The sequence below is a fragment of the Brienomyrus brachyistius genome, chromosome 23 (assembly GCF_023856365.1).
Source record: "Brienomyrus brachyistius isolate T26 chromosome 23, BBRACH_0.4, whole genome shotgun sequence".
Lineage (NCBI taxonomy): Eukaryota > Metazoa > Chordata > Actinopteri > Osteoglossiformes > Mormyridae > Brienomyrus > Brienomyrus brachyistius.
Window position 1 is genome coordinate 7,984,130 of NC_064555.1, and position 15,437 is coordinate 7,999,566.

The 15,437-nt window shown below is 47.8% G+C and overlaps 1 protein-coding gene across 4 annotated transcripts in view; it reads right to left on the reverse strand.

Annotated features, from left to right (window-relative positions):
* LOC125719336 (cyclin-dependent kinase 14) overlaps positions 1-15,437 on the reverse strand; it is a 77,012-nt gene that overhangs the window by 32,291 nt on the left and 29,284 nt on the right. For all 4 annotated transcript variants that reach the window (XM_048994005.1, XM_048994008.1, XM_048994007.1 and 1 more), the window contains 4 exons: positions 11,935-12,028; positions 7,550-7,613; positions 5,806-5,854; positions 1,223-1,362 (listed from right to left, as the gene is read on the reverse strand). In XM_048994005.1, coding sequence (XP_048849962.1) covers positions 1,223-1,362; positions 5,806-5,854; positions 7,550-7,613; positions 11,935-12,028 — 347 coding nt within the window. The remainder of the gene's footprint in view (positions 1-1,222; positions 1,363-5,805; positions 5,855-7,549; positions 7,614-11,934; positions 12,029-15,437) is intronic.

Sequence of the window (15,437 nt, forward strand, 5' to 3'; positions counted from 1 at the left end):
CAAAAAATCTTAATCTGTGAAATTACAAATTAAATTCTCATATTAAAATTAGCACCCCTGAGGTATTTGCTGCCTGTGCTGTGATTCCCACCCCCCTTCCCGGTTCAGCACACACATTGTGCTGCTTAATGACTCAGATGAGCTGCACTCTGCTGTTAGCCCTGCTCCGGTCTGATAATGTGGGGCCCCTGACCCTCCCCCCCCCCCCCCCCATCCTGGGATTTAGCTGCTGACTGATAAAACTAACTGCCGACTGCGTAATGGACCCAAATTAGCGACTGGACGCCCCAGCATCCTGAGTAGACCCCGCACTGAGCCGTTACCGTGACACACAGTGTGGGGGGGGGGGGGGCTGGCGGCGCACTGAGATGCGAGATGCACACCCCCCCACGCTCTTCTTACATCACCAGAGGTTGTGCTGGCTCCACCAGGAGGACAAGTCTTCCATATAGAATTTCACCGGAGAAGTTTGACTGTCCTGGCTTGCTTGCCTGTCTCCGCGGCTCTCCTGTTTGGTCATTACTTTCCCAAACAATTCATGACTCACGGAAAACCAAGGGGAAGTTCAGCAGCCACTCCATCGCGGCGCGCATGCATCTCCCGGAACCTGCGGAATCTGATCGCTACACGCGGTGCCAAATTGCCTTCAACTTCACGGCCTTCTGAACGATAAATGACGGGGACCCAGTTAAATTATCACCGCCGAACGGTCTCTGTAAAAGCTTCTGTCAACGGGAGTCCACGGAGAAACGGCACTTCAAAGACGTCCCTGTCAGCACTCAACGTGACATCACCACTTCTCAACCACAACTTTCATGTCAGCTGTTAGAAATCTAAACTATTAGCTCCTTTTTCTTGTAACGTCGCAAAGGATTTTTTTCCTCCAGCTGTTTCAATCCAGCAGGTATTCGACGGGACGTTTGTTTTCCTCTTAACACCTCTGCGTCTCTGAGATTACTGTTATGCATGGCCCGGAGCCGGCCTTGATGTCCATGAGCCAACTATCACTAAATCTCATAATTATACCTCAGTAGCTACACTGAGTTGCACTGGGTTGATACTTAGCATCCTTATCATGGAAATAAAATGGTATCTCTGTCATCTATATTAGTTGACTGTTGCTCGTGTCAAAGGTTGAACTGCTTGCTCTCCTTAACTAGCAGTGGGTTGAACCCTGGATCAGACGGTTTAGGGGACGACGTCGGTTCGACGAGGCACTGACTGTCAGGAAGCTCCCAGAGCCGCGGAGGAAGATTTCCGAAGTACTCGTGGCTGAGGGCCGCCTGCGCCGAGAGGCGGCTCTTGGGGAAGCACTGGAGCAGCCGGGAGGCGAGGTCCTCTGCATGGTCCGTGTGGCCCAGCCTGCGGGAGACAGACACACGGCACTCGGTCATTAAGCACCACTGCCACCTTCCCAGTTTTATAGTGACAGCAACATTTCACTGCTGAATTGCAGGAAAGAGGCAGAGAGCCTGACTCAGAGCAGAGAGAGCAAGGGGGCAGTGGTCTGCAGAGAAGGTTCAGGCCGAGCCTGTGTCTCCTTCCCGGGCTCTCCAGCTCTGTGAGGCATGCTAGAGAGACAATCCAGCCGCAAATGTCCAGGCTCAGGCCTGTTACCCTCAGGACTGGCCTGCTACACTCCACAAGGGTTATGGGGTCCTGGCCTGCTACACTCCACAAGGGTTATGGGGTCCTGACCTGCTAAATGCGTGCTCTATGAGGGCATATTTATGCATAAACATTCTTTTCAAGAACAGTATATCATGACCCTCACCTGTAGAAATGACCGGAATGCCACATGAGAAAAACAGTCAGCACTACATGTGCCAAGGTGCAGCATGGCAATCCTCAGATGTACCATACATTTGGAAAACAAAATGTAAGCCAACAAGTCATTTACAGGCACGGCTGTAGTCCTGCATCTTTTGACACTGCAATTATACCTTCTTAAAATAATAAACCAGGCCAAGTGCGGCCCATCATCACACGATGAGATGAAATGCACCACATATCCCAAGAGCGATTCGCATCACTAACAGTAATGTAAACATGACCAAGCACATGTTAATGTCTTGGGGTGCCCATATGTCAATTCAGGTTTTTACTCTACAAAAGTGTAACAGAACTGACAGATGTAAACATCTCTGTTTAAAGTCCGGTAAAAAAAAAAAAAAAATTCACATAAGGCCAACAGAGATTTTAGATCTTGGTTGAACTCGGATGAACCATTACAATAAAGACCATGAATGGGAGGAAAAACGTCAAAAAGCACTTAAAGAGTTCAAAAGTGATCAAGGGGTAACGTTGGCAAAATCAACACACAGCCGATGAGCTCCGGCATCTTAATTCCAGGACTAATAGAATTGTCACTGCCACAAATACGTGGCTGCCCAGCTTGGAAATCCCTCACTATCCTACAGCTCCGTTTTACATCTTTAACTGGCGAGACACAGAAATCGTCTTTTAAAAGTAGAATCAACAGAAATACTTAAAAATGTTGTCAGTGCTGGAGCAGCTGCCCGCTCCAGCGTTTACTGGAACGGACTGTTTCCACATTATTCCTACATCACTTCTCTGTTCTTCAGAAGACTTTCAAATTCTCTGCTTAACTCTCAACGGATCCTGAAGCTCTCAGCAAGATCTCACCAAGGAAGAAGCCTTCTGAAAGTGTAGAAATAGCGGTGCTCTTACAAACTCATATACAAGCTTTTATTTTTCACTTGTTTACTCTAATGCAACATCATACTCCTCACACGATAGAGTAGGTATGCACATATTTGTCAGCAGACAAGAGAGGCTCCCATGAACTGCACAATACATGTTGTGAGCTTGGGATCAAGAAGCAGAACACAGAGAACAGCAATTCCTATTGCGATTATGACTGTACATTTTGTTCCAGAACTTTCTAAACGGACATTATTGTGAGTCTGGCCAGAGATCAAACACAGAACCTAAGCCACGGAGACCGACATTCTACAGGTTTCTGATTGGACGGCAGCCTCCCCCCACCACCCCCCATCATTAATCTCAGCAAAATGCCCTTATGGGACTCAAAGTAAGAAAGACCGGTCTACAGAGTTGTTCCGTTCTCTAGCAAGAAAACGCATCGTCCTGGACAAGACATGACGACACGCCAGTACAGAGGACTGAGGACCCAGGAAGACGGGGAGGGGGACGAGGACCTGACAGTCAGTCCCAGATACCAGCACGAACCGAGGGGATGTTCCTCTGCTCACTCTCATACTCCCCTATACCTCCAATACATTTTAATTACTCCCAAATACCAGGGAACACGGAGGCTTATGTGTCCCCATCGACTCAAGAAGTGGTCAACCATGAGCCCCCCCCGCCCCCCGCAGACATCACACAAATACACAAATGCTGACTGAATAGTTTGTGCTGTGGCACATTAAACAGAACAACACAAACCCTTGCAAAAAAGGCATAAGATCGTCAGTTATTAACAGAGTCTAACTCTCCTAATTCTCCTGGTGGCTGGGGTTATTTACGCAGCAATTTACAAGGAATGTCTTGAAAACGTTGTGTGTTTGTCTTGTGAATTGCAACAGGGGCTTGGCAGAAGAGGTCCTTCCCCCTGCAAATACTTTCCATTTGCTGTGTAGGGCCACTCAGTCAGAACACCACAGACCGATTTAAAAAGGCATCATCTCGGCCGGCTCATGTTTGGCTCTTTCACTCTTCTATGGCAGCGATTCTCGACCCATGGGTCACGACCCAAATGCATGTTCTTAAAGGGTCACGGGCCAGAGTTGGAAATGTAAGCATTTTAGAATCAGCAAGCTCCTATGCTGATCCACGATCAGATTTCCCAGCCCCAATCCTAGAATTAACCTGTATTAACGAGTCTTGGGTCTGCAACCGCTTAGCACAAAACTAAAGAACACTCAACCAATCCAAGAAGCCAAACCACAGACGCTTAATTTAAAATTCCAATCAGATTTGTGCGATAGGCATTGATTGGCGTAAATTGCAGAGTGCACTGTGAGCTTGATCACAGCGTTAAGTTAAACCTATACTTGGTACAGGATTGCGACTGGGTGCAAAAGGTTGAGAAGCACCGTTCTGTGGTTTCTGGTGGTTTGAATTAAGGGGGGTTCATTTTGTAAGGTTGGGGAGGTCATGTTTCAGACCAGCCATGCGTACGCTGGCGGACATCAAATCTGTAACTGGAGAGGTCAGGAGGACAGCGAGAGTCAGAACGCGCAGCAGCAAGGAGACGCCAAACGTGAAACAGGAGGGTTATTAGGTCAAGGAATACGAATTACTGCAGAGCAAATTCAGCATGAGAGCGACCGCTGCCCTGCATCACATATTACAAAAATGATTTCCTTTGAACATTGGATGTGACGGCACAAACGTCCCTCTCAAGAACCTCACACCTGCTACCTCGTGGCTGAAGGGCAAATTGCGGTCACACTGACACCGTTAACTGTCGTCCTTTGATCCGGTTGATCAGCTCTGAGAAGGCAGAACCAGCACTTTGTATTACCCAAACCCTGACGGACGGGCCTGAATGAAACCCAAACCCCTTTGTATCATCCCCGGTCTATATGCCGCCCCACATGTGCAGCGCCACACGCACAGTAACGTTTACGCTCCCAGTGAAACACCCGCTGATTTTCGGCACATCAGATTTCCAGGTGCTTTTCTGGACTGGAAAACGGGGAATTGGATTGTAACTGGAATTGGTGTAATTCCAGTTTTGCATGTTACGTTCTCATGGTGCCCACCTAAGCTAAATAATTACATAAAGCCATAAATCGGATACCCCCCCCCCACCAAGCCTGTCCTGTGGAAGCTGACCTTATGTTCTACCGAAGATTTGAACATGAACGTGCAGTTTGTTTGTTCGCACTGTAGTGAACACATCATCAGCAGGTTGTGTGATAAACCCCCCCCCCCAACCAGCCCTGGGCCACCTGGAGAACGGTCTGGCATTCGCATTCCTAACAGCTACGGGATTCATTCGGTCCGTTGCTCTGGCAGGCCGGGGGCAGCCCTGCCGGATAACACCCTGGGCTCCTTTGGCATAAAATAAATCTGCGCTTCCAATCACCTAATGTCAATTTGGTGACAGACGCATGGAAGGGAGATCCCTATAAAATGAATCGCTAAATGTACAGCAATGACCTAAGGCTGTCTACAGGAACACAGTCCCTCCACATCTGCTCCAGCGAATGTAATCACTGAGCTGAACTGGACGAGGCATGAAGGTAGATACCCGAGACTCACAGCCACAGCAGGCACACAGACTGAGGAAGTGAAGATAACGTTAGGAAAGATATTACAGCACTATCTGTGCTGGGATTAAACACCTGGAGACAGGAGGGACATGAGATCATGTTTTAATGGAAACTCAGCTGGGATGTAACGTTCAGTTGGTATATTTCTAACCGAACAAATCAATGCAGACGATCATACTCCCCTCCTGTGGCGACATCCAGTGCTGCTGACTGCAGCCCAAATTCAGGGCCCCACAGGAAGGAGTAAAAAATAAAAGCTCTAGACACAGGAGTAGGATAAGTACTCACTTGTATGTATTCACTTGTAGGTAAAGTAAAAATACTTACTCACAGGAAAAGAATAAATACTCACTTGTAAGTACTCACTTGTAGGTAAAGGAGAAGTACTCACTTATAGGCAAACAATAAGTACTCACTTGTAGGTAAAGGAGAAGTACTCACTTATAGGCAAACAATAAGTACTCACTTGTAGGTAAAGGAGAAGTACTCACTTATAGGCAAACAATAAGTACTCACTTGTAGGTAAAGGAGAAGTACTCACTTGTTCCACGCATGTCTCAGCTTTTTGGGGCTGTACACAGTAAAACGTTCTGAAAAAGAGAGACAGAGTGGCTGTATGATTGATTCTCTACACGTTTAGCAAGCAGCTAACGACAGCGGGGATCAAGAGTATCGATGCTCCGCTGCAGGGCTGCGCTGTCAATCTGGGCCTCCTGACAGCTTTTTGTGTTGTTTCGGGCAGCTCCCGCTCTTCTCGATGACGCGTCACAGGACACCACACCACGGACTCCTGTGAAATGATTTCCCACTGGAAAGCATGGGACAGCAGGCAACCCAGATGCAACCCTGTACTGAACTAGTAACAAGCAGTAACAAGCAGTACTGGAAAAAATTATGCCGGCCATAAAATAGCCGGGATATTTATGTAACACAGATCAATATCCACCTGCCGAAGAAGACAGCATTGAGTATGAAGATCTCAACATGCACTCATGGTTGGACATGGCAGCTTACGCACTCGGTCACTTTCACTTTCCTCTTGTTGGATCAGAACCTCCAGAACAATCCCAGCTGACTTCAGTGAGCCAAAGACAAACTTAAGGAGAACAGGTCTCATGTGGATGGATCGTCTATTGGGCTCCCACAAACCCAAACTGTGGAGCGGGTCACGCCGGTGCCCCATGTGTTGTGTTTAATGTCTACATAAGTGATACCCAGCATCTCCTGTCTACTGTGCTGTCGTTCCTGAGTAGCAGTTGTTATCCGTCTTGTTTATTGTTCTCTGTACGTGATTCTATGGGTTACAAGTACATATTTCACTGTAACGTCAACTGTGGGAGGCCCAGTTAAGAGCGTCCTGGTGGTTAGGTGGCAGTAGGTGAGCAGGGATACGGCGCACACTCCACACCCATGCGGAAGGGCTCTGGTGAGCCGGTTGGGGAGAGTGAAAGAGGCCGTCGGCCTGTGGGTGGGGGGGTGTCTGTTTTGGTAATCCCCTCTGCTTGTACCCGTCTCTGAGGCTGCTGGGGGGGGGGGCTCTCCGGTGCCGCTGGGCCGCGATAATGAGTGCTGGCAGTGGTGGTGCGCCGGTTGTAATTTTGTGCGCCTCCCTACCGCGGAGCTATTGATCAGGACCAGCTGTGTAAGCCCTCCGGTGCCGTCCGTGGGAGAGACGTCTCCCTGCTGGATCGTGCTGTGTGAAGCCCTCCATCTTACGTGGGGGGGCACATACAAAGGCCAGAGAGGCCATTAGCCCACCACCCACCCCCCCCCAATAGAGTTTACTCTACAACTGTGAAGACGACAGAGCTACTCCACTGAGTATGTAAAGCTAGCGGGAAAGCCCATACGATTCAAAGCATTGTAGCAGTGTATAAAAAAATTAAAAATGTAAACCTCCCCAAAATTCACTTACTGCTTTCTTCTTCCTCCCTGAACTCCTGTACAGCACAGCAATGCCATTTTCAGACAAAGGCACTTATTGTGAAAATGTGACTAAGAGACCCAGTAGCATTTCAAATGATTTGTTCAGGCGTTGCAGCCTCCGCGGGGTGTTCTGGTATGTTACCCCTCCTCAAGCGCAAAGCAGAAACCCAGGGAGACTCCATGGACCAACAACGCCCTCTGCTGGCAAAGCGATGAAGTACAACAGTATACCAAAGTCCTGGCTTGACAAATCAAGATACCATGGGAATTATCCCAGCTTATCACCGGAGACAAAACCGCATGAAGGAAACGCTGACCGCTCGATGGATCTGTGCCCAAGGTTGAGCAGACGTGTTCACCTGGTTTGAAGTGAGGCAGAGAGTGGACGCCTGGCCAGGTGTCTTCAGAGGGCGTGCCCAGGACCTGCCAATCAAACAGAAGACGCACGCGTCACTGATACGCAGCACAACCAACACTGATGTCTGAATTGGGGATATTAGCATGCAGGTGTGCCTAATGTAATGTAATGGGAAAGATCATTCTACGTTTAATTTGAGGATATAAACATTTCAGATAACAGGAAAGTTTTAATAAGCAGAGGTGGAGACTGCTGGACGAAGGCATATCAGAGGACGGCTATGTGACCAGAGAACATAATTGCTATATAAACACAGCAGAAACCTTAATGTTCGTCCTCAATCTACCCAACCTTCCTTTTGGACAGTGTCATCTGCTTCCTGCTTTCAATCACAAGACCTTGAAGCCACTCTTCATAAGAATGGCTTCCTGTGCAGATTTGTTTACGAGCACGTGTGGGATGGGACAGGCTGGTCTTGGAGGGATTTAGGTGTTCGATGCTCCAGCCACGCAGTAGATACAGGAGCTGGGTCTGTTTTTATCTGGGGTAGAACACCAGCAGTGTGGATGGGCTCCAACCCAGGCTTGTAGGGCAGCCAGAATCAGTGCTGGGGGGCCCAACAACCCCGGGGGGATGGCAGGGAGCGGCTTTTTTCTCAAAAACTGCCGTCCGCTTCCAAGCTGGCCAGCCTCCCCACTTTGGGGGGGGGGGGGGGGGGGGTTTGAGAGTGACGGGACCCCCGGCGTCGAACAATGTCGTTGGGGTATCAGAGCATCTGCAGTGGGGGAGTCACTCTGAATGGCGGGCGGGGAAAGGGGCAGAGCGCGGTCAGCCGGCAGAGACGCGACTCCTTCGCTCCGCTTCCCTGCCAAGTCACTGCTCCATAAAAAATAAATAAATAAATAAGGCTGAGTCACGCTTAACCAAGGCAAGGCAGAGGGGAGCCATCCGCAAATCACACTCCCAACAAACACGGCACCACAAAGGCAACAGACCCAACCTTCCCTTAATGACAAATAAGCAAAATACATCTGTCAGCCTGCCCGCTTGTTTCTTTTCCTTGAAGATATTTATTTAAGGCAAAAAAAGAAGCAGAATTAATTTGCACAAGAACCTGGACCATTGCCGCTTCTGAAACTTATGTCTGGAAAAGGAACAGAATACTGAGGTTCTCGAGTCCCAGGTAGCGATTCCCTTCCTTATATAATTATGTTGCTCAACATCCCAACGTTTTATTAGTGAGTTACTCATTTGAAAGCTTGTTAATGAAAGATAAATAGTCTTTATGAGCTCAGTGAGACATAAATCAGTCATGCATCTATTTTTCATGGGATCTTTAAATACCGGTTGCATAGGGCTTAACCTTATAAATGCTTGTGTTTCATAAAGTTAATTTATATCTATATTTTATAACCATGGCATACATAGCATGCATACCATCCACGTCGTTATAATCGCATAAATTCAACGAAACAACAGAACAGTTGCATCAAACAGCTGTCATTTTGAATTATGTACATAACAGATGTCTTCTCATAACTGTTGGAAAGGGGGAATTCCTTTGTGTCATTTGGCCATGTTTAGAAAAGTCTATCCCACAATTCACCAGTACTAGATTCTGACTGTTGCAAACATTACTCTGCAACGTCCCTATAAAAATAGTTTATCATTTAAACCATTTTATCTGTGTAGTAAAATCCCGGAGATTACAAATGGCCACTTTTAAACGTAGCTGGGTTTTTACATGGAAAGTATCTTCTCTATACAAGCATTACCAGCGGCAGTTACAGCCAACATACTAGGAGTAGTAACTCTGAAGAGTCAGCAGAGGGCGCCAATGCCCAATAACTAAGTAGCATGTTGAAAGGAGGGACCTAAGACTCGTTGGCTTGTGATGAAGGTGTTGTTCAGGTTTCAAAAGAGGATGCACGACTTAGAGGTCACTTCTTTAGATTTAATGTAAAATGCTTGTTTACACAAACCATCTCTGAAAGAGTAAATATGAAATGCATTAAAATTCAGTTATTTAAGAAAACCAACTCTTCTGTATAACCACTTTAGGACATTAAAAAGGACAATGTTTCTATTTGCATTTTAGCATTATGTCCATCCATCCATCCGCGCGGATGAGCCGAAATAACCCACACACCCCGGCTGCTAGAGACAGCGCCACAAAGGGCCATTATCCCGCTACTCACAAACCCCCCCCCCCCCCCCCCGGCTCCCCCGCACATGTGCGAGTTGAAGCAAATGAACCTTCGTGTTTCCACAGTACATACTGCTAATTACAGAGCAAAGAGGCAGAGGGCAGCATCAGAGCACTGCACTCCCACATGCCGTCTCCGTCACTCGGCCGGCTCGGCCCGGGGGTCCCCTAAGAAACACCCATAAGTACAATAAAATGCATCTGTTAAATATCCACCAGGGGGCAGTACATGTGAGCTATGATAGACTAGCATCCAAGATCAGGAAAAAAGTGCCTATAGAATGGATGGATTGGTGAATAGATGGATGGATGGATGGATGGATGAATGGATGGATGGATACCACTCAGATACACTGAAATACAGGTGCTCCTCAACTTACGATAAGCTTATGTTCTGATGCACCGATCGTACGTAAGTGGAAAATAAGTCGTAAGTCTAATATGAATACTATAAATGAGCAAGTGACTACTGTCACTGATTAAGCACATTAATTGAAGTAATTACCGTAACTAATTAAATACCTGTACAATTAATACAAGTTTATTTGGCCAAACACAGAAGAAGGAAAAAAAGCACTGTACGATAAAAACACCATGGGTTACGTTGTTAAACACTGTTGTATGAGATGTTTACACTTGCGATTGCTACAGAGACTGGAGTGTGGCTGTGTGGACGCTGCTATCGCCGGCATCAGTAGAAAGTATCGTACGGTATATCGACAGCCTGGGAACAGATCAAAATTCAATGTTCACTTCTGAAAATGAATCGCGATCACACTACGGTAAATATCGTCAAAATATCGCCAGTTGGGCCATCTTAAAGCAAGGACCATCTGCAGGTAGTTAATATACTCTAGCTACTTGCATTTAAGTGCTCTGTTGACACATTGTTTAAAGTTGGACATTTTGGTCCCTCATCTGTTCTGAGGGGGACAGTCAAGCTTTGCTCACAAACTCTGCTTTGGCAGCCCAGCCAAATGCTTCTGAGCTCCACTAGGGGGCAGACCGGGTTACATCTCCATCGAGGTGAGCCTGACACGCCAGCGAATTCCGCTGTGCTTTTTACTGATCGCTCAGCACTGCAGATCCTGTCCCGCTAAGGCTGGATGCTGAGCTTACTGCAGACCTCCGCCCAATTAAACACGCTGCCGAAATCATCAAACCCAGTTCCTCAGACCTGATCAAACACACTCCGCTTAAAACCCCGAAGGACACGTCAGAGTGACATTCCTTTGTGTGTTTAAACTGCCTGGAAACCCGAGCGACTCGTTGTATATGTAAACGGAAAAATAAATGGTGTCCTTGGCATTTAAAACAGTGAAAGGGTGACGGCACTTTGAAAAATGACATTTTTAAGCAAAGCCAGTGGCCGCGTGTCCTGCGAGCGAGAGACAGAATGTGGCCCCTGAAAGGCCCCTGAAAGGCAGCCAGTGCGTGTGTCACAGAAGTGGCTCCTGGGGATTCTGTGAAGACAGCAAACCTTCCTCCTGACAAACTCCACCCCGACAGTCAGAAATGCTCACGTACTTAATGCTGCCCCAGAAACCGTGATTCTGTTCACGGCATTTATTTGGTACAGTGTCTGAAAGTGGGCTGGTCCAGTCGGGGGGGGGGCTTAACGAATGACCTCGTTGATGGACTTTCCCCGCCTGACACCTCCAGGGAGGCTCCTCAGGTCTGTATATACCCACCAACCGCCTCTCAGGAAGTCTCCAATGCCACCCCCCCAAAAACAGCGAGTCTCCGGCCCAACGTGCCCCTCCTCGCCTCGCATGTCATTGATAAAGATCGGACGCATGGCATGCGTTTAATATGCACGTTTTAATAATTTATTCCCACAGCACATTAATTCTATTCTCAATAATTAGTTTATGGAAAAATCACCCCTGGCTTTTTAAATATTTATGTATACGGTCCAGAATGTGGTATACTTCATCTGATACGTATGTCATACATGACAGCCCACGTCAATAAATCGCAGCTGCACATTAGCACTAACGCATCCCGCACCCAAGTGACTCTTTCCATCAATTATCTCTGCAGCCGTGAGGCTCGCAGGTCTGATTTACATCCAAATGAGGCTCTCGGAGATGCCGTTTGCCCACCGGGCGGCGATGCGGTGAGGGGGCAGAGCCCTGCAGCCCAGGATGCATCAACGTAGAAGGAGGCACGGGACTCACCAGGAAGATCCGTTCGAGCTGGTCCTGGATATCCTTCATGCCGGGAAAGGCGGCCACCCCCTGGATCATTTCCACGAAGATGCATCCCACACCCCTGAGGCGAGAAGCGAGGATAGAGGATGTGAGTGAGGAGAAGCGGGGAGAAGGAGTTGGCCTTGGTGGCTGGCATGCGATCTGCCCCTCCAGCGTTGCATGCCTCCACCAGCTCCGCATGCCCACACCAGTATCGCATGCACACACCAGTCGTCACATGTCCCCACCAGCTCTGCACGCCCACACCAGCGTCACATGCCCCCACCAGCATCGCGTGTCTCCACCAGTGATGCATGCCCGCACCAGTGTTGCATGCCCCCACCAGTGTTGCATGCCCCCACCAGTGTTGCATGTCCCCACCTGTGATGCATGCCCCCACCAGTGATGCATGTCCTCACCAGTGATGCATGTCCCCACCAGTGATGCATGCCTCCACCAGTGTTGCATGTCCCCACCAGTGATGCATGTCCCCACCAGTGTTGCATGCCCCACCAGCATCAATCCCCCGACCAGCGCTGAATGCCCCCACCAGCATCTCGTGTCCCCACCAGCGTCAATTCCCTCACCAGCGTTGCTTGCCCCCACCAGCACTGCATGCCCCCACAATGTTGGATGCCCCCACTAACATCAATGACCTCCTTAGCGTCTAATGCCCCCGCCAGCGTCACATTCCCCCACGAGTGTCGCATGCCCCCACCAGCGCTGCATGCCTGTATCCTTGATGGTGGCTTTCAGCTACTCTGAAAATCTTTTTACTGAATTTCACTTAAGACTGCAAGCACCACTTCTAAATTAGTTCTAAATTAAATAACCGAACCTTCATTTTTTACTTTTAATCAACATCACAAAAACCTCCAAGCTTTCCTGATAATGAAAAAATATGTGTGCTGAAGGCCAAGGTGAGGTTAAATATTATTCACTGTTAATGTCGCCAAACTGTGTGCTGTGTCATACTCCAATCCTGCACTGTGTAAAATATCTGTAATGTTTTACATAAACTCATTGTTATATTTGTTTGAGTCCAAGGAGACTTTTTAAAAAAGAATTCTGCAGTAATCAGGTCCCAGGTATGACAATCATTCTGATTTCTGCAGTATTTCATCTTAATTTACCCAAAAACGACCAAAGGTAAAACAACTTGCAATCGCGTGTCTCTTTCCCACAAATGTTGCCTTATTTGATATTTTCCCTCTACAATTAAGTTCTCTCTCATTCTCAGCGTTCACTTTCCTTCTGTCTTCCTATTACACTTATCTCATACCTTCCTACTCTTACCTTAATCTCTTATCTTACCAGTGGGCCTCCTCTCGTATTCCCATTACGCTAACGACCTGCTGTCAGTCATACAGGCAGGTCGACAGCTGTTCACAACAGGCCAACTCTAATTCCACTGATTAACATATTGCTGCTGTCATTACAGGTGTCTTTGTGGTTTTTGTGCATCTGCGGGATTCAGTTTGGCTTCCTAATTTCATTCAAAAGCAAAATCAAAGTTTTTTTTCTGTGATTCGATTCTTAACAGGCAGCTATGAGCAGTCAAAGTAAACATTGACAGTGGTGAATGTTCCAGTCGTCAGGAACCAGACACCATGGTTACTCTGAGGGACATTGCGATAAATTTTTACCACTTCAAAAATGTAGCTGAAGTAGTTTTTTTCTTTCTTTTGTACGGACACAGGTGAGACTAGCCAGAGATACGTTTGTCTGTGTACGCACAGGTTGACAATCCCTGCCTGTGGTTAATGACCGCTTGGGGTTTAGCTTTAGCAATATCAGAGCTTTCCTTACAACCCATTAACCTAAAATCTATAGTTCCAGTCAATAGTTTGGACACGCCAAGCCGCCTACGAAGGAGAATGACATGACCTGGCGACATGACCTAAACCCAGCAGGGATGGTTTTGGAGGAGTGTGACCAGAAAGTGAAGGAAAAGTGGCCAATGGGTGCTCAGCATATGTGGGACCTCCTTCAGGATGGCTGGAAAAGCGTCCCAGGAGGCCACCTCAAGAAACTGGCATAGAGGAGTAATTGGCGTTAAAGACCGGCAACCTTCTCACCGAGACCCCTCCCGCGGCAAAGAAATTTTTTTGTTTAATACTTTTTTGGTCAGTGCATAATTCCATAAATGTTATGTTATAGTTTTGATGTCTAAAATGTAAAGAATAATACAAATAAAAATTGTTATGGGTAGGCGTGTCCGAAATTTTGACTGCTACTGTAGCTGCCCCCCCCTGGCATTGCCGTCCCCTTTTTCTCCTTCCTCCCGATGAACCGCTCTTCTGCTTGGCACCGGACGGGCATCGAAAAGCAGTCCGGTGCCAAGTCGGTCCCCTTTTGACCAGGTGCCTCCCCTTGGTATATTTTGCCACCTACTGGGGGGCCGGATGGCTCTTGATTGACGGGTGGGGCACCCCTGGTATACATGCTATATGATGCCGAGGTTTGGCAAGAAATAACGGCCCACCAGGAAAATTCCCAGGCTTCCCAACACCCATCTCTGCTTCACTGTGACTTTCTGTGGCGGCTTGAAATCTGTCCCCCGCCCTCACTGACGCTGCTCTTTCCACAGCCTCGTTTAAACGTTTAGTCTGTACCCTTCGTTCCTCCACTCTCCATACCTCCACGGTCTGCCTACGCTCCTTTTTCTACCTCACGACTGGTGGAACAAGCAGGCATGGGAACGTCACCATCACAGATGGCTTCAACCACCTCCTCAGCAGACACCTCGAGCTTAACACCAGCCTGGTGATCTGGCCAACAGTTACTCAAACGTGATGGAAGCTACCGAGGCATTTATAAAGTCAGAATAAGGCCGTAAAATAAACAGTGAGGTTCTGTTTAACACTACTGTGTGCCCCCTGTACGCTCCACACACCCATATCTCCCCTCATGCTACAATGTTATAGCTCTCATAACATCCCATAATAATCACATTATTAATCTGCAGTCTGCTGCTCCCACCCCCAGCATGCGAACAGAATCATTTTTCAGTAGCTTATGGCCGTGATTGAGATTTTTCCCCATATACCTAAAGTGCAGCACATACCTTCTCAGAAGGTACATAAATCACCTCACGCACTTATAATCTCCTCAATACATCATTCCATCCCATAATAAGCGGGCTGCACGAAAAATAACGGAAACCAATGGCAGTGTAACTAATGACTGTGTGAGCGGGACGGCAATTTAAACAGTCCTATCGCAGGTAAGGGTCCCTCATGGGCATGAAACTGGTGTTTAGCAGCTCTTCCTTTCTCGAACATTCTAGCAGGGTGTAGAATCCCTTGAACTCCCCCGAGCACCATGTTCTTAGGTGAGTTTCAGAGCCTGGTACTGGGACATCGTGCTCCCCGAAAACTGTCCTCGCGCCTGTCTGTTCAGAGACTCTCGACGCTGAAACTTCTCCAAAGTAGCTTCTGAGCTGAGGTCAGCAGCCAATGTGTCCATTTTTCTCCCTCCAAATGTCCTTC